The following is a 19,318-nucleotide window of genomic DNA, read 5'->3' as shown; positions in this document are numbered from 1 at the left end:
TGTCTCACTCTCCCTCCCGCCCACCTCCCGCCTTAGCCCCCTGCTTCCGAGCTCAACCAGAGGTAGCCATGAGCTGAGAAGATGGAATATTCTACCCCATTCTACCGGTGGGAAGTGGGTTAGGCAAATCTCTGTTTTCTGATATGCTGTAAACTTTCATAAGCAAGCAAGACGGACCCAAGGTTCAATACCCAAAAGGTACAAAAGGGTGAGCTGTGATCTGCACTGCCTGGGGCATTTTTTTATATGCCCAAAACATGTTTGTGAAGTGGGGAGCTGCAGGCTGTATGTAGCCTGTAGTTGCGTTGGTTGGCCTGTACAGAATTTTAAAATTTGGGGCATTTAAAAATCTGGAAATTTCACATTGACATTTGAATTTGGGACTTTTTTTTGGAAAAACTGGATGATCTGGCAGCTATGGGGCTATGTTCTGGCAGGTTTCTGTTAGCCCTCTGGATGGGACCTGGGCTCTCCAGCTCAGCAGGGCACCCCTACCCACCCCTCCCAGGGTGACTGCCGGCCCCCACCCCCACCGCACTTCCAGGAGCCGCAGGCACTGAAGCAGCAACTCTGCCTGGCCTCTGTCCTCCCACCTCTCTAGGCCGAGGGGCAGGAAGGGTAACTGAGTTTGGAGATTTATGTTGAGTCTCTTTCCTAAATTCCAGGAGACTGGAAATAAATCAAGCCCAGGCCTGTGAGCCCAGAGCCTCCTCTCCAACCCGCATGGGCCTGGTCTGATTTGGCCTCATCTCAAGCAAGACTTGTTCTGTTGGAGACTCTGGAGCCAGCCCTGGCACCCTCTGAGCCTCTTGGGTCCACGTGGGGACTGGGCAAGGAGGAGCTGGGGAAGGTGGTGGCAGGGTGGGGTTCTGCCAGGCGGCTCCCCAGCAGCTCCCTTCTGCCATCCAAGTGGGGCTCAGGGAGCCCGGGATTCCCTGGCGCATGACTGGCCTCGGGCAGCCGTGTTCCCCACGCGTTGGGCTGCCGGGTCCGGAGGAGGCTCGCAGCTCCTCGATGGGGTGGCGCTGGCCGCCTGCCACGCCACAGGAGGCTGAGATTCCCCTGAAGCCCAGAGCTGCACTTATCTCTCACCAGGACAGAGAAGCAAACCAGCACGCTCTGCCTGGGAGGCATTTCCAGAAATTTGGGCTCTGGCTGCTTGTTGGTGAAATGCCAGATTATCTGGGGCCTCTTTGTGGTGACAGAGCCATTGAGCAATAGGTGTTTTGTTTTGCAGATGACAAGGTTTTCCACACTGAAAAGTTTAAATGATAAATGCAGGAACCTTGACCTGGCTCCCCCACCCCAGCATTGAGGTTGCTGGTTTGAACTTCAGTGCTTAGCCAGTTTGTTTTTCCCAACTCACAGCTCCCAACTGAGGCAGGCCCCTGGTGCTGGAAGACCTCATCTCTCCTAGTTTTAGGGCCAGACAGGCCCGACAGGACCCATGCCAAGTCCACTGCTGCAGGCCAGGGAGAAGCTCTTTCCTGAAGCAGACATTGGCAGGGTTGGTGGAATGCTTTTATAAATAAAGTTTTATTGAAAATACAACCACACTCATTCATATTGCTTGTGGCTTTTGCACCAGACTTGAGTAGTTGCCCCTAAGACTGTCTGGCTTGCAAAGTGTGAAAATATTTACTGTTAGGCCTCTTAAGAAAACATTTGGACCTAAATGTCCATCGACGGATGACTAGACAGAAGTTATGATATATTTATACAATGGAATACTACTCAGCCACAAAAAGGAAAAAATAATGCCATTTGCAGCAACATGGATGGACCTGGAGATTATCATACTAAGTGAAGTAAGCCAGAAAGAGAAAGAAAAATACCACATGATATCACTTATATGTGGAATCTTAAAAAGAAAAAGACACAACAAATAAATTTATTTACAATACAGAAACAGACTCATTAACAGAGAGAAAAACTTATGGTCACAGAGGGGAAAGGGGGTGAGAAGGGATAAATTGGGAGTTTGAGATTTATAGATACTAACTACTATATATAAACTAGATGAACAACAAGTTTATACTGTGCAGCACAGGGAACTATATTTAGTATCTTATAACCTATAATTAATAAGAATATGAAAAGGAATATATGCGTGTCCATGTATGATTGAATCATGCTGTACATCAGAAATTGACGCAACATTGTACACCGACTATCCTTGAATTGAAAAAAAAAAGAAAGAAAACATTTGGCAACTCCTGCTCCAGGGGGAAAGTAGTCTGCTTCATGTGAGGGAGGACAGGGATTGGGTCTTAGTTTTGGGGGAAGGAGTATTAAGGGCTGGAAAAGATCAGAGGAACAGCTCAGTGAGGAGAACAGATCCCGGAGAGAATGAAGGCAGGCAAAGGGCTGCCGGCCCAAAGGGAGAGAGACCAAGGGCTCTGTGAGCTGCCAGGTTTGCCAAGGGACCTGTGGCCACAGGTCAGTAAAATCCCAGGAGGCCAAGCCACCGTTGCCCCCCACCCCTCAGTGGAAAAGCACCAACTGGATGGTTTCCTCCTGCAGCTGGGAGGCTCCGGATCTCCCCACCTCCTGCCACGCATGCATTCATCAGACCTGGGCAGGTGAGCTGCTTCTGGTACCAGGTCCTGTTCTGGGAGCTCGGAGCACACCAGGCTCCAAGGGCTCATATTTGGGGGTGGGGCAGGGAGGCAAAAGACACAGCAGTCACCCGAAAAATAAGATGAGACCACAGCACTTAAGGGAAAGAAAATAAAATCCTGTTATGGGGCCCAGCACAGCCTTTCTAGGGGAAGGCAATGTTGGGACACAACTCAGAAGGATAAGAGGGTGGGGGTGGAGGACACTTGTAAGCAGATAGAAGAGCCAATGCAAAGATCCTAAGGCAGCAACATGTGGGGGGAGTTTGAAGGGTTGAAAAAAGGCCAGGCTGGGGAGGCGCCCCAAGTGGGAGAATAGAGGGGATGCTGGTAGTGGCCCTAAGGCTGGTTTCGTGCTACCCTGAGTATCTAGGCTACATTCCCTACAAAACAAGAGCATGCTACTCAAAAACAGCTGATCAGACCCCCAAGCGAAACCAGCATAGGACAGTTTCCCATCACTGAGGTGGAAGATGGGTTGGCCAGCCTGTTGCCCCATCTTGAGTCTGCAGCCGCCCTGTGTTGGGGAAAGACCCTCACTCACAAAGCAAGCTGGGGAAGGAGGGGCCTTCCTCTTACACTGGCATGATTTTCGGTTCAGGGAGTGAATCACAGATAGTGAGGCACGGGGCCCTTGGCTCAGGATTTCCTGGTGTTTCCTGCCTGGGAGAGCAGCCCCGCTATCAGGGTCAGCAGCCCACCACTCCCTGACGTCAACTCTCCTTGTAATGAATGGGTTTCCTTTTCCGTTTTGGAAGACATGATCTCCGTCCTCAGTCTATCGACCCTGTCATTCTCACCCTGGCACCTCCTGTTTGGGAAGAAGCAAGCAGACTAATGAGAAGGCAGTGGGTGAGGACAGGAGGGTGACGGGGACTTGGCAGATGGGCTTCCGAGCCACCTGGGGTGGGGTGGTTTCAGAGGACAGATGCTTTCTCCTCCAAGGTCATCAAGGTGTGGCCCGAGAAGCCCCAGCAGCTGTAGCAGTGTCTGCCCAGATTGCCTGTCCTTCAAGCAGCTTGTGGCGCTCCCAGACACACTTTCTGGGCCACCTGTGTTAGCTGAGGCTTTCTTCTCTCTTCTGCTTATTCTCACAAACTAGCTCAGATGGGACCTCTCAGAGGAAAGAGTGTTTGTGCTGTCATCACGTAAAAATGTAACCATTTCAAAAATTGCTCAATCTCCGAAAACCATGGTTTAAAATTTTTGCAACCTCTAAATGTGCGTGTTGTAGGGCAAAGTCAGTAGTTGCTTCATTCTGGTTGTAGCTCTGTTTCAAACCAGCCACGAAGGCCAGTGGTTCCCAGGGTGCGGCTTCAGAAAGGACTAGGGTCATTGCCTGCTGTTTATACTTAACGCAAATATTTACGAGTTTAACTTACCAAACTGTCCATATCTCTGTGTGCTACTACAGCTTACTTTAGATCAGAAATTCCCAGTGGGATGGTATTACGACCGTCTCACTTCATACCTCAAGCAGTAAAGCACCACATGCAAAAAGCGGCCAGCTCTTTTCGGGATGATTAGGATGCTCCTGTGGTCCATGTGATACCCATTGCTCCATCATAGTGCAGCCATTCAGCAATTTGACCCTGCAATTGCCCTGTGCCAGGCACCGTGCAAAAGTGGAACCAAGCAAGGCGATGGTTTCGTTCTAGTTCCTGGAAATTAGGCAATTGGATGATTCACCACTTCTAACTTGGAAGAGTTGAATCAAATTCCACCTTGTATTTGCAAAGTTCTCTGAACTTAAAGGAAAAATTGAAATCTGAAACACTTACTGATTTTATGCAATTTGGAAGTACTTTTTATTTTTGGGGGGGTAATTAGGTTTATTTATTTTTTAGTGGAGGTACTGGGGATTGAACCCAGGACCTTGTGCATGCTAAGCACATGATCTACCACTGAGCTATGCCCTCCCCTACAACAATTTGGAAATTCTTAAGTAGCAACAAATAACCAAGGTTACCATTCTGGTATATTTACTTACAGTCTGTCTGTACACACACTCTCCTTCCAATCTTTAACAAGATGAGATAAGCTCTATACTATTCTGAAATTTGGATTTTACATTTCATATCATGAACCATTCTTCTGGAATATGGTCTTCCAATATGGTGATGTACCATTATTTAACCAACTCCCCCATTGTTGATTGCTTCTACATTTTTGATATGAACAATGGCTGAGGTAAACAATCTTGTAGGAGACGTATGATTGATTTCCCTGGGATAATTTGGTGGACGTGGAATTCAGAATGTTTTGTGTCCAGCGTATCCATATCCTTTTAACCTCACAACTCGCCCCCCTCCAGTAAGTTGGATATAATTATCTCCTGCAGCTTTTCTAGTTTCAAAGGCCCAGCTTATGTGGCTTCTGCCAAGGAACTACATGTTACAGGTAAGAGTCATCGTCCTGCCTCTCTGAATACTGCAACGTTTTTCTTTAAAAAAAAAAATCGGCTACAAAAAATGTTCTTGGCTATGGGGATGAGCTCTTTCAGCTTTTCTGGCCAGGGAACCTTACGTTCCCAGGGGCAGGTTACAGTGTGTGTATGCATTTGGGCGCATCGGGTGGATGGAGGCGACTTCACTGCACCTGGACTGGGTGAGCTGCTCTGTCTCCTGGAGTTGCAGACCCGGGGCTGACAAGGTGAAAGCTGGTCCTGCCTGGGGCCGATGGGGATTTTCCGTGCTCCGTGCGCCCGGGTGAGTCAGCCGTCACTCAGTTCTGTACAAGCCCATCTAACACCTTAGTGGAGGCCTCGGCCTGTGGGGTCCAGCCTGAACTCGGTCGGCGGGTCTGAGAGGTGAGGTCCCCCTCCCGCTTCCCCCATTCCGTATAGAGGCCGAGTCAGCGTCCCGCTCCTCCGCGGCCTGGCCTCCGGGCGCGCAGCACACTTGCACCCCACTTGGCGGGAAACTGAGGCTGCGGGGCGGGGCGGGGCCGCCTCCGCGCGCAGCTCGCCCGCGCAGCCCGTGTCCGTGCGCGTCGTTGTCAATAAAGTTCTCTCGCGCCGGAAGCGGAAGCGGCAAGTCTCCATGGCGGCGGCTGCAGCGGCGGGGCCGGTGTTCTGGAGGCGGCTGCTGGGCCTCCTGCCTGGCCGCCCCGGGCTGGCCGCGCTCCTGGGGCGCCTGTCCGACCGCCTCGGCAGGAACCGGGACCGCCGGCGCAGGAGGTGAGAGGGCTGCGGGCGCGCCCGGCCCCGACCCCACAGCGTCGCAGCGAGCCCTCGGCGTCCCCGCGCGGGCCTGCCCGGGGAGGGGGCGGCCGCCCCCGAGGTCCGCCGGGCAGGCCCTGGGCTGCGGGAGGCGAGCCCGGCCTCTGTTCTCCGACGCTGGAGCGGAGGGGCTGTGTGTGCACTCGGGGCCGAGGGTCTGAGTTTGCGCGTTGGTTTGAGCCGCAAGCTGTGTTTCGGAGAATCTTCGCAAGAGATACTGTTTGGGTCCTAGGGGTCTTTTGCTTAAGTAATTCTGGCTGCGCGAGGTGACTTGGCGGGAGTGAATCAGCCCTGCTGGGATTCTGTGCATGCAGCGTTTCTCACATCCTGCCAGAGAGCTGTGAAGCAATCCTGAGTCAGTAACACTCGGGCAAGGGAAGAGGAACCACTCGAAACCCCTTTACGCTTTCCAAAGGGCCTGTGTTCTGGAAAAGTACTGAAGTGAGTTATGGAAATAGTGAAGTAGGCCTTGAAACAATTCGTTCAGGCAGTGGTCTTTCAAAGTAAACATTTGCCGAGAACACGCTGACCTAAGAGGCCTGCTGCTGTTGCTAATGTTAAAAAAAAGAGAAAATTCTTGTGTGCAAATAGTTTTCTTAATTAGAGAGACTCGAGCCTTACACTTGATGTTTAAAAAAAAATAAACAAAACTTAGAATTGCATCCTTCTGTAGAGTTTGTGCCTGTCTTAGATTTTTATCTGCTACTTGGGTGAGATTTGACCTCCTGGCCTTTGGTGCAGAGATCTGTGGTCCAGTCATGTGTGCTGATTCTAGGTATGGGAAGGAACTTGCTTCATATTGGGTTACGTTGGAAGATTTTCAGCAAAAATTCAAGTTTGATTTAGGGGAACTTTTAGGTGATAGAATCAGCACAGGACGGAGCTCCTGGAAGCTCTACTGATCAAAACGGCTTTATGTTTCCCAACAGTGAGCCCAGTGGGAGGGGAGTGTAGCAGGGCTGACCCCCCTTTTCTGTAATTGGTGCTTAATAAAGACCTGTTCATTCTGGTGGGTAGTGAAGTCAGACGACTCTGCATCCTGGTATCAACCCACTGAGAAATTTAGTTTCAAGTTTCAAAAAACGTTCTCAAGGACGAGCTGTTTCGGCAGTTTTGTCATTTCCTTGCATGTATTTAAACTACAGAAACACTTCATGATTAATCATTGTTTAACACTGGAATTGATTACTAATTGATGTTGGGCCAATCACCACAAATTCTTTTTAAAAAGGAGTTTCTTGTGCGTGTATTTTGTGGAGGAGGTGGGGATAGTCTAAACTGACTTTCCAAAGTCTTTTTTGTAAACGGTACCAATGGATGTAGTAGTTGTGGCTGCATATTTCTTTTTAAGTTGGGGGGGGGAGAGAGATGTTCCTCATGGTCAACAGGTAAACCAGGAACGCAGTTCAATTACAGACCCAAGTGTGAGAGATTAGTGTTTTATAATCCTTGGAGGTGCTGCCTGTGCTAGGACTGGGACTAAATGCGTTGACCAGTATGACTGCAACACTGTAGGTTTCTGACCCTTTCTTTGCCTCATTCAGTTTGCAGAGTGCCTTCTGCTTCTTTGTGGCCACGGTGTTTGGGGTTACTCATGTCTGTATGGCCACTCGCCTCTCTTGGCTGCTGACTTTCGTTTCTTCTCCATTGTTGGTTGCACCTCCCAATTCCTCATTCCCCGAATGATGTGGTTTCTTGTAACTCTGCTCATTGATTCATTGATAATAGTTCTGTGTAGTCATGAACTTAAATTATTTTAGATTTTAGCTTGCCAGTTTGACTCAGCAGTTGGAGTGCCTGGAGAATCCTCGTGGCGAGCAAGCAGAGTGGTGGGAAGGGAAGGTTCTTTACTGCAGTGGTTTCCCTTTTTGTTACAGAGACAGCCACAGTGACAGAGAATTCTACTTAAAATAGCTTCTAATTAGTAATCTAGAAATACTGTTTTTTCTTAAGCAGTCACCTGACTCATGATCATTATGTACAGCTGAATTCATTTACTTATTTAGCATGCATGTATAGAGCACTGCTGTGCTCTGCTCGATAACAAGGAAATACATAGCCCCACCTTCAGGGTGCTCAGCCCCATAAACAGCAATAATTAAGTAAGGTAGAAAAGATCATGGCAGCACCCGAAGCACACCTGGAAGTCACAGACGGCTTCCTGACGGTGGTGGTCTTGGAGCTGTGCTTTGGAGGGGTATAGGAGCAGCTAGGTGAGAAAGGGCAGAGCCAGTCTTCAGGGAAGGATAGTGAGTGATGTAGGTTGATGGTGTAGCCTCAGCTGAAGGCAGTTTGGAGGTTCCGCAGGCCCTCAAACCGTTTCCAGGAGCTGACTGGGGTACTGAGGAGAGATGGCAGGGAGAGAGGGGAGCTGGGCTGGACCTCGGGGGGCAAGCTCTGAGATTCCTTGGGCAAGTTCTTTTGATAGCGGTCTTGGCCTGAGGTGGTGGGGCTTATATGAAGTCAGGGACAGTGGGAATAGAAGAGAGGGTTGGATTAGAATCAGCTCTAGTGGTGGCTTGTCTGGGGGAGTGCTGAGGAGGTAGGTCATGTTTCTGACTTGGTGATCACATGGATGGTGACACACTTCGCTAAAAGTGAAGTGGAGTGAGAAGGAGGACAGGCTTAGGGGGTGATGATGAGGTGAGTTTGGGGCATGTCAGTTAATGTCCAGGTGGGTCAGATGGAGGTGCTCACTATTGAGTGGACTGTGGCAAGCCTGGCACTCGGTAGAGGGAGACAGAAACTTCTGATAGTTTTTTGGAGTCATCAGACTACACAGAATTGACTTGTTATTTGGAGTAGATGAACCCTAGTGGGAAATGTGTCAAGAGGGCGTTAGTTCCTAATCAAGCTTGCCTGCCATACAAGGAAATGATCTTTTTAAAAAACTATTTTCAGTTTGAGCTGTGTGTGCAGAAGAGTCTTTATTTTTGAAACCCAAGTTCTGTTTGCTTTGTTCTAGGTGTGTGGTGGGGTCGGGTGGAGGGGTCCTGACTTTCCTGAATTGTGAGAGGGAAACAACCAGCCAACTGTTCTTTCAATTCGATTTTCTAATGCCAGATCAACATACTCTTGTTCAATTTCTTAGTAGTTTCTACTCTGAGGGACCACCCGATTTCCAGAAATTACTTCTTCTTTGAACTTTCTGATGCTAGGACCCAGTCCCCCGAACTCATTAGAGTTCAGTAGAGCCACCTCTTGGTTAGTTGGTTTTTTTTTTTTTTTTAAGTGAAGTACAGTCAATTACAGTGTATCAGTTTCTGGTGTACAGCACAATGTCCCAGTCTTGCATATGCATACATATATTCAATACCATTTTTTTTATTAGAGGTTATTATAAGATATTGAGTATAGTTCCCTGTGCTATACAAAAGAAACTTTAAAAAAAATCTATTTTTACATATAATGGCTAACATTTGTAACTATCAAACTCCCAAATTTATCCCCTCCTTCTCCCTTTCCCCAGTAACCATAAGATGGTTTACTAAGTCTGAGAGTCTGTTTCTGTTTTGTAGGTGAGTTCATAGTGTCCTTTCTTTTTTTTAGATTCCACATATGAGTGATATCATATGGTATTTTTCTTTGTCTTTCTGGCTTACTTCACTTAGAATGACGATCTCTAGCTCCATCCGTGTTGCTGCAAATTGCATTTTATTCTTTTTTATGACGGAGTAGTATTCCATTGTATAAATATGGGTTAGTTGTTAACAGTAGAATGGGTGGGAGGGGGGATATTTAGAATCAAAGTATGATTGCTCCCAGACAATTCAAATTTGATATTGCAGAGAATTAAAATCAGATTTGCAACTGACTGCCTTTTAATTATAGTTTTATTGAGTTAGCATTAACATGAATTAATGTTCATAGGCTTTTTGGAGGGGGGCAAGTAACTAGGTTTATTTATTTATTTTAATGGAGGTACTGGGGATTGAACCTAGGACTTTGTGCATGTTAAGCACGCACTCTACCACTGAGCTATACCCTCCCCCCTAACATGAGCTAATGTTAATGTCACCATTGCTGCTGGGGAGGAAGTGGGCTGGGTCCATTAGTTGTGTGCTTGTGGACAGATAGAAACTAGCCTGGGATTAAAGTGTTCTGACAGATAATCCCCTTGTAAACATGTGATCTGACGAATGTAAACGAGTCATTTGCAAGGCTGCTGGGAAGCCTTTGGATGAGTAGAACGTGTGAGTGGTTCTCGGCAGGCACTTTGCTATGCCTGGTGCGTTTGGCTGCCGAGGTGTGTTGAGGGTTATAAATATATATTAGATTTCTGGCCCCTCACTGTAATTGACTTCCTTTTGGATCAGCCAGGAGGAGAGTCATCTGGTCAGCATGTGGCCTCTCGTGCCGGACTTCTTGTGGGAGTTCAGCGGGCCGTTGGTCTCCTGTAACCTACGGGAATTCACACTCATTTCCCTTACTTGGGTTTGGGTCTTGCGTTAGTCAGGAAGGACTGCCTGCTGCCAGGGCTGCAGGAAGTCTGGTCCCTTCGTGTAGTTTCTCGGGCTCTTCTCAGGAAGCGTTATGACTGTTCCTCTTTTCTCACCAGTTCTCTTCTTACGTTTAAATGTGTGTGACGGGGGGAGGGTGGGTTTTTTAAAAGAGTAGTTTCTGAAAACACTGCAGTCTGCTTCTTTTAAAAACTTCTTTCCTTTTTTGTCGTTTTGTACAGATTTGGGTGGGATCCAAGCCACAGAGTTTGTACCACGAATCTTACAGCTCCCGAAGAGCTTGTGGGCCTTTAGACCATGACTCTGCACGGTGAGGGACACTTAATTCATGCCCTTGTGCACCACAGGGGACAGGGCTCCCGTGCTGTCTGTGGTAGATTCGTGGTCAGTGAGGGGACAGTCCTCCAGCATCACTGTTTTCTTCCTTCAGAGCCCCACAGACCCTATTGAAAAAACCCCAGGAGGCTGGCCTGTTCACTTGTGTCCCGCAGGTAACGGGTGACACTGCTGCGGCCCCAGGGGAGCCTGTGTCCTCTGAAGCTGTGGGAGCTGTGGGGGGCCGGGCGGGAGTGAGTGCAGACCCAGGTGGGATTCTCTGGTGTTGCTTTTCCTCAGTGGCTTCTCCACTGACTAGGTGGGAGCTTGGTCTGGCCTCCAGGCACGGTGTCGCTCGCTCAGACAGAGGGCGAATGCAGGCAAGGTGTGGCAGGATTTTCCCATGGGGCACTCGCAGCTTCTCAGTATCTGGTGAGATGAAAAACTCCTGTCTCCCCACAAAACGGAGAATAGCCTTTTCGCATTTCCCAAGGCTTCCTTTGTAAATGGGGTGTTCATGGCATCTTGGCATCTGTTCTGCTCCTGCTGTTTGGGTTCGGCTGGCTGCTCGGAACTCAGGTCCCGCCGCCATCCTTTGCCTCTGGTGAGTTGGGGATGGGGCGCATCGTCCTGTCTAGGACTGCTGGTAGGCCAGGCAGGCTTCTGCTGTCCTTGCTTTGTGATGTCCCCCGGTCCTGGGGCAGGAGCATCATTGCACGCTGCCCTTGGTCGAGGCAGTGCAGGTGTGGATTCCTTTTAGAGATGGTGCGAAGAAACTTCCCTTCCCTCCCCTTCATACTCGCTGCGCCCTCCTTGAGTCACCTCCCGTCGTCCTCAGGCCCCTCTGGGTGGAGGAAGGAGCCCCAGGTCAGGGGGCCTCAGCACTTAGCCCCAGCCCGCTCCCCAGCTCAGGGAATATTCCAGGGGAAGCCCTCAGTCACGTGGCTGAACCTTCACCCAGAGTCAGGTGTCGTGTGAGCGGTGCCTGGAGCCTGCCCTTTGCAGAGGAGGCCTCCCCGCTTCACCTTGAGAACAGTGGGCTGAGGACTGTTTTGCGCTGTTTGTTGTTGCCGCCTGTGCTGAGGGCTGTCTGACGTGGTTGCGCCTGCCTCAGTTTGAGCACCAGGTGCGCCCCTGCTCTGGCCCCAGCCCTGTTCTCTAAGCTTCCCTGATAATCTGGAGTAAAGATGTGGGCCTTCGGAGAGGGCAGCAAACCCTATTATCTGAACCCCCAGCCCCGGCCACTTCCTCCTCCCTATAACTAGAAGTGGGAGCTGGATGGTATCTAGAAAGAGATGATTCAGGGAGCCCAGGTCTGGATGTGGAAATTGTGTGTGTGAGGTTTAGTTCTCTAAATGGGGAGCGTGACAGCTCTGCTTTCTTCGTAGAGTAACCGCAGCTCCCTGCCTCCTCACGTCTCTCGGGTGAGGGTTTTGACCTGGGATGTGGGTTTCTTGGAAAAGCTCCCTGGGGCGAGGGGCTGGCCTGTGCAGGGGTCAGCCCTGGAGACAGGGCTGCTGGCAGCAGGGGCTGTGGCTGGCTCAGGGAGAAGCTTCTCCAGGGACGATGCCCGGGAGTTACGTCGTGGAAGCGAGCTCTCACCCCGTGGGTCTGGCTGAGACGCTCAGGGTCTCTGAGCAGGCTCTGCCTGGGGTTTTGTGTGGTTCGATTTTGAGTGTTGCGGATCTGGATGTGGCCTCCCTGCCTGTGCCGTCCTTGTGGGTGGAGCCTTTGTAAAACTGCACCTTTTCAAAGCACCTTCCTCTTCGGAGTGTGAAGTTACCCTCGAGGGCTGGGACTCCTCTACAGCGAATCCCTGAAACCTCATTGGCTTTCAGTTCCTTCTCCTCTCTGACAAAAATAAACCTGTCAGCACGCAGATTAAGCAGGAAGCAACGTCAAAAAGCCCTTAGCAGATCTTGGACGGAGGCCCTGGTGGAAGCTTCCCAGGAGAGCTGCCTGCGCCCGTCCCTCTGGGCATGTCTTCCGGGGCGCTGCGGCCGGGAACTTGCTGCGGGTCTTCCCGGGCCGGCCGCTGAGACCCTCTGGGCCTCTCTGGTGGTGGTGGTCTGGGGCAGCTCCCGCCTCTCCCATTTGCTCAGCCCTCTCCCTCCCAGGGCCCCCGCACGTCCCATCGAGTCCTGCCTCCTTCAGGGCCCAGCTGGAGGGAGGGGTGTCTGGAAGCCCCCCAGGAGCTCAGGCGTCAGCAGCTCCCTTTTTGATCACTTGAAGCTCATGCCCTGTGTGTCGACTCTGTCCCTTGTTCAACTAGTTCTAGCATTTTCTCTCATGTCCTGAGAGGATTTCAGGTGCGCCAGCTGGTGAGGCCGCCAGGTTTGTGGGAGGCAGGGCCCTGGCTGGTTCGCCGTCGGCTCACGTGGTGGCTTGGATGGTGGCCTCCCCCGGGGCGCTTGTGCCAGACGGTGTTTCCTCACCTTCTCGGGAGCTGCTCCGAGTCCGCTGGCGCATCTGCTGAGTGCGGGGCCGGAAGGTGCGGCCTGCGTCTCTCTCCCTGGTTCTGAGCTGTGGTCAGTGCTGTGAGGCTGGCGGCTGGGTTGATCTTACGGTGCTGCGGGGTTTTCCACCTCAAACAGGCCTTGTTTAATTAATGAGTATCAGACTTTAGGCCCCTCTCTGGGGCTTCAGGTGGATAGATTGTTACACAGCTTTCCCGTTCGTGTGGTTTTCCACTGGATCTGGATCTCTCCCTGCCGCTCTGGAAGGCGGCCTTGAGTGCGGCAGGAGCACTCCCGCTTTGGGGAGGTTGAGGCCACGGCCCCTCGTTTACACGGCTCAGCCTTTTGTTTTGAGCTGCTGCTGGTTACCCGGGAGCAAGACAGTGCCTGAGAGTGTGGGCCCTGACCCGGTAGCAGTGGCCAGAGAGGGTGGCTGCTTCCCCGCCCTGCGCTCAGAGGTCCGCGGCAGAGCCCGGCTTCCCGGGGTCCTCAGAGCCGGTACCCTCCCCCTGTTGAGTACAGTTTTCTTGGCAGTGAGTCGGCTGTGACAGGCCGGTGGGCATTCTGGGAAGGACAGCTGTGGGCCATCTGGTGTGTGCAGGGACACTTACAAACCCTGGGAAGGTTCAGTGTTGTGTCATGAGATGAGTGAGTGAAATCATCTTCCTGGAATTTGCGGCCCTTCAGGCCTCGGGGTGCTGAAGCATCTCTTCTCTGGAGTCCCTCTTGAGGCCGTGGTGAAGGTCACAGGCGAAGAGGATTGGCCTGCTGCTCTTCGCTGGACGAGGGCCTGGTCTGGGTGGGGTTCCGGGTGTGCGGTGCTTCTCCCCCGTCTCCCCCACCCCCTGCAGGCACCCAGTCCTCCGTCCCCTGCCAGAGTCAGCAGACTGGAGCCCGCTGGAGACGGGGCGTGACCCTTCCCCCGAGGATGTGTCCAGTGGTGAAGGGGCAGTTGTCACCACTGGCACTTCTTGAGATGACCTTTCCCCCAGCCTCTTCCAGCTCCAGCTTTTCTCTCTGTGTTAAAGAAAAAACTTGGTTTTCGGGTCCTTCGCTGAATGAAAGCCCGTCTGTCCTGTCAGTCAGGCTGCGGGGTGGGGGTGGGGGCGTGGGGGGTCTGGGTTGCAGTCACGAGGCTGCGACCAGGCTTGCCCTTGCTCTGGGCAGCCCGGGGCAGCTTGGCAGCTTTCTCCCGGTGGGTTTGGGGGCGGAATTAACCAGGCAGTGGCTCTTCTGAGTTGACTTCTGGCTGCTCTGAATTTTGAGTTGTTTGGAATCAGTTTAAAGTTTGGGGTCCACCCATGCACAGGCTTTGGCACTTCTCAAGGTGCTCAGATAGTAGGGGCTGTAGAAGTCTTCTGCGGAGTTTGACTGGGGCTCACTTAAAATGTTCCGGAAAACCTGAGATTGGCCAAAAGAAAAATCCCTCTTCACCCACGGGAGCTGAGAGACTTCTAAGGAAGTATTTGAGAAGTATGACGCTTTGCGTGTCTCTTTACCAGGTCACCATGGCTGTTGTTGGCTCCTTTGCTGTCCCCAGCTGTCCCCCAGGTCACCTCGCCTCCTTGCTGCCTGTGTCCGGAGGGTGTGCACCGGTTCCAGTGGATCCGAAACCTGGTTCCAGAGTTTGGAGTCTCCAGTTCTCATGTCAGCGTGCTTTCTTCACCGACAGAGTTTTTTGAGCTCATGAAGGTCAGTTGTGTCTGAGAGAGAGGGTCAGATATTTGAGTTAGAGGTTTGGGTGCATGAGGTTGGGTGAATCATGGGCCGAAACAGTCTGTTCTAGAAGCTTCTGATGGATGCTCAGTTTATTCCCTTGGGTTCTGCCTGTTAGTTTCAGCTTCACAAATGACCAAGTTGAGCTGTGGTCGGAAGCTTCCCTTGGTGGCTGATGTCTCAGGGGGAGCAGCTCAGAGCTTGGGGGCGGTGAGGGTCAGGTCCCGGATATTGGTCCTTGTGTTCAGATTGGTTCCCTTTGTTCAATGTTGAAGATGTAGCCTGAACTCGAGGTTAGTGAGAGCTTGGGGAGAAACAAACCTTATTCTAGTCAGGGCGTGGCAGACCCCTGTCCCTGGCAACATATACAAAACACAGTAGCTCCATCTAGTAATGGACAGGAAGTGAAGACCCAGATGACCAACAGATGGGATTTGATACGTAGGAAGTGGCCGGAAAACTTTTGTTCAATAAAGAGCGTTTACAGGTAACTGAAAAACCTGCACATCTGGTTTTTGATCGCGAGATCCTAGTTCTGTTCTGTAATTTCTCTCTCCTGGTGGAGATGCTAAACTTGGTGTCTGGGGAGTCTGCCTTCAGTGCATTACTCAGGGGTTCATGCCCGGTTACGTGTGGTTAAACTGCTAATTGGAATAAAGTAATTCAACGCGAGTTAATTTTTATTAACATGAATTCTGAATTCCTGTTAACAGTGATGTTAGAATTAAGGCCTGATGAGGTCAGGGAGGCTGGGAGATGACAGGGGACACATCGACGTTCCTTTTCCTGCACAACAAACTCGTTTGTCTGAACGCTTGCGCGTCTTCTCTCCTTTTGCCTGTTGTATAGATCCGCACTTTGCTTAATTTCTGGATGGCCCATTCCAGAATGCTGTGTGTGCATGTGTGTGCACACTCTCCCCTGCTTCCCTGCACCCTCGACTTTCCCGTGTTTCCTTGTTTGTGTAGAACTGCTGCTGAGGCTGCTCTTTGCTCCTTCTTGGTCCTCTGCTTGGCTTGAAGAAATAGGTTTTCAAAGGAGGTTCTTCTTATGTCCCAGTCCACTCTGGTGAATGCTGGGCCGAGTCCACACACCGGGATCCCTTGGCCTGGAGACCCAGCTGTGTGGAGCCCCTGCCTGGGGTGGTGGGGCCAGGGAGGCTGGGAGAAGCTGAGGCCTCTGTCCCCTGCCTGCTGAGCTGAGTTGTGGGCACGTTCTCGGCACATCCCGAGCTGAGCAGGAGCTGTTTCTTCTTGGGACAGGCGGAGCGGCCCGTGCTCCCTGCGAAGAGCGTGCAGCGTGGTTTCTGCCTGGTGCCCAGGCCTCCACGCCAGCTGAGGTTGTGCCCGAGAGCCCGGCATCACGGCTGGCAGTCACACGGTCTTTTGCTGCTGAAACTCTATCGCCTTACACTTAATTTGTTGTTTCCCTCCCTGCTTTCCTGTCCTCACACTCGCTTTCTGCACCAGCGACTGTCTTAATAAATAACAAAATGAGGGAAACAGCAAACGCTGGAAATTCTTGTTTGTCACTTACATGTAAGCCTTTCTCCGTGGTGTGTTGCTGTGCTCATCTGGTCCAGACGCCCCCTCCCTCCGCCGGCAGCACGGGCTGCGGGCGCGCGTCGCAGAGCCTGCAGCACCGCCCCTCACCACCCTCCGGCGCTGCCGCCTGGGTCCTGGCCACTCAGCTCTGGGGAGGGGCCGCTGTCCTCCCGCGACTGGAGCTGGTCTAGGGCGAGGACACTGGCTCTTGGTACTGACGCATCTTCTTTGAACGTTGGTGTGTTCTGTGTGTGTGTCTGCACCTGTCTGTCTGCATTTCAGAAGAACTCCATTCTCATTAGAAAACTCCAGGTGTGCAGACGGGGGTGGGGTGCAAGTTTGCACCTGCACTCCCTCCTCTGGCTCTGCTCCTTGGACACACACACCCGTGTACGGGATGTGCGGGGGGTGGAGACGGGGGAGCACGGTTTGTGTTCTGTACGGTGACCTGCTGCTGTCCCCGCAGTTCTCTGTGGGCATCCCCTCAGGTCTGCTGGCCCAGGTCTCCTCCATTCTCACGGCTGCTCGCTCTTGGGGTGTGTGTGCTGGATTTTCAAGCTGAGTATTTTAGATTGGGGTTGTGGGTCCTCATTTGGTAGGTAATCACACACATTTAGGGCGTGCTTTAAATATTAATTGGTGAAGATAGAGGATAGTTCAGCTTGGAGTGTTATTTGCTTCCAGCATCGAAGGGCTGTATTTTTTCCATGAACTGTGAAAATGATGAGTATGAATTTTGAATGTTTCTTCTTCTCAGGGGCAGATAAAAGCAGCCAGGAGGCGGGTCGTGATGGCATCCCTCTACCTGGGCACGGGTCCTTTGGAGCAGGAACTCGTAAGTTTGGTGGGGGTCCTAGTGGCAGCAGCGAGTCATCCTGAACCTCGGGCCTTGTGGCACCGTGGAGGTGGGGGGCTGTGGCCAGGTCTTGTTCTTGTTGCTCCAAATTCTGGGGCACATCAGGGGTCCAGTGAGGGGGCGGCGATGTCTAATCCTGGGCCTTCTGGCCTCGCTGGCCCATGTCCTTCTCACTCCGTGCCGGGGCCCTGGGCTGCACTGTCTTCCAGGCCGGGGCTCCGTGAACTAGGACCCGTGGGCCAGATTGTCCGCTGCCCATTTGTATGTGGCCTGTGAGCTAAGAATGGTTTTTACATTTTCAAATGTTTGGCAAAAAATTGCAAGAGAAGTAACATTGATGTCACGTGAGAGGCATGTGACGGTCAGCTCTCTAGTCCGTACATAACACTCTGTGGGGCATAGCACTCCCGCTGCCTTTTGTCTTGTCCATCCATGGCCACTTTCTTGCTCCAGTGGCAGAACTGAGCAGCTGTGACAGAGACCATCTGGCTGCAAAGCCTAGAATACTTATTGTCTGGTCCTTTCCAGAAGGGCTTTCTGACTCTGTCTGAGGCAGATGAGCCGGAGCCCAGGTCGGGCAGGCTGCCTGCTTTTGCCGAGGGCTGGTGCCAGGTGCTGGGCCTGCGGCCAGCCTGGCTCCACCTGAACGTGCTGTTGGGCCGCACTCGTCCCTCACAACGAGACCAGCGGGGTGGGAGGGTGGCCGGGTCTGTGGGTTGAGTTGACGTGGCTGTGAGTGAGATCGTGGTGTTGTCTCAGTCCCCGGGCGGCTCTGTGCTCTGTGGTAGTGACGTGGGCCCGTTGCCCATAGTAGGTGTTGCTTCTTGGTTCATCCTTGTTCAGAAACCCCCAGGTAGGACCTGGGAGAGAACAGGGTTTGTGTGGAGAGCGAGGGGACAGGCGGGGGAGCATCAGAGGCCCCCAATTCCTGTCGGAGAAAGGGGGCCGTCCTGTTCTCAGGAGGCACTCTCAGCTGCCAGCTTGGGGGAGCCTGTTGTTCTCTTGGGAGAAGAATGCCATGTCCAACCCGTGGGGAGAGGCCAGTGAGCAGGTTGTGTCTGGGATTCATTCACTCAGCAAGTACTTACCGAGTGCTTTCCGTGTGCGGGGCCCTGCTAGTTGTGTCCTGTGAGCACGATCTGTTGGAACGCGTGTGGGAGCTAGGGTCTTAGCATGTCCAGGAGTGGCGGGCTCCGGACTGCTGGGACCGAGTGCCTCTACCTGCAGAGCCCTCTCCTGCTCCAGGCCCAGCCTGCTGACCTGGGGTCGTCTGATCACCGTTCCTGCGGTGGCCTCAGATGAAGAAGTTTCTCTGCGTTGACTTCTGGGCGAGCACAGATGGGGTGTGTGTGTGTGTGTGCGCGTGCGTGCGTGCACATGTGTGTTCAGAGAAGACATTGGGGGCACTAGTTGACAAGTTAGCTCATTTTTTTAAGCGCATAATCATCTTTTCAGATCTTACACTTCTGTTCTTTTGGGGGGTTGTTCTCCTGATAGGTGGATTGCCTGGAAAGCACTCTGGAAAAGTCACTCCAAGCAAAGTTTCCCTCTGACCTCAAGGTGTCCATTCTCTTAGACTTCACGCGGGGCTCAAGAGGTAAGTCGGATGCAGTCCGTGGCCCCTGATTCTTGCCCTTTCAGGGCCTCTGTTTTAGGGATTATAGCCTCGCTTCCCCTGTGCTCAGGTAGGGTCAAGGCTATCTGAAGACAGTCTGGGCTGGCCCAGGACTGCCTGATTGTCTGTCAGGCTTTCTTCTGCGGCAAGTGACTGAAAATCCGAATAAAAACAACCTAGGGAAAAAGAGAGTTGTTGTGACTCCCCGGTTCGGGGGGAGGTGTATTTGGGTTCAGCCCTTTGGGCTCACTTCAATTCCCAGGCTCTTAGTGGAGGCCTTTGGCAGCCCAAGCCCCTCTTGCTGCACCTTGTCCATCGGAAGAGCGTCTGCTTCCCTGAGGGTCGGATCAGAGCTCCTGAGTGGCTTGCCTCGGGCTCGTGCCAGGGCTTCCAGGGCTTCCGAGTGCCTGACCCGCCCAGCCCGGGGCTGTGTGCCTTCCCCCCTGGGGCTGGGGTGAGGGCTCAGCGTGGACAGAGTCATCTTCACCCAGAGCAGAAGTGCCGAGTGAGCCGGGTGG

At 52.2% G+C, this 19,318-nt stretch overlaps 1 protein-coding gene across 11 annotated transcripts in view; it reads left to right on the top strand.

Moving 5' to 3' along the window:
* The window catches only part of PGS1 (phosphatidylglycerophosphate synthase 1), a 72,376-nt gene that overhangs the window by 6,294 nt on the left and 46,764 nt on the right, over window positions 1-19,318 (top strand). For 8 of the 11 annotated variants that reach the window (XM_064495450.1, XM_064495456.1, XM_064495454.1 and 5 more), the window contains exons 1-4: window positions 5,645-5,796; window positions 14,572-14,761; window positions 17,087-17,164; window positions 18,683-18,782. In XM_064495450.1, coding sequence (XP_064351520.1) covers window positions 5,660-5,796; window positions 14,572-14,761; window positions 17,087-17,164; window positions 18,683-18,782 — 505 coding nt within the window. In that variant the 5' untranslated portion in view covers window positions 5,645-5,659. Of the gene's footprint in view, window positions 1-5,644; window positions 5,797-10,464; window positions 10,609-11,104; window positions 11,218-14,571; window positions 14,762-17,086; window positions 17,165-18,682; window positions 18,783-19,318 lie in introns of those variants that run through there. The other 3 variants (XM_064495459.1, XM_064495451.1, XM_064495453.1) reach the window with 3 other exon arrangements.

This window comes from Camelus dromedarius, chromosome 16, assembly GCF_036321535.1.
Source record: "Camelus dromedarius isolate mCamDro1 chromosome 16, mCamDro1.pat, whole genome shotgun sequence".
Classification (NCBI taxonomy): Eukaryota; Metazoa; Chordata; class Mammalia; order Artiodactyla; family Camelidae; genus Camelus; species Camelus dromedarius.
The sequence above is the reverse complement of the archived record's forward strand: the minus strand, read 5'-3'. Positions and strand labels throughout refer to the sequence as shown.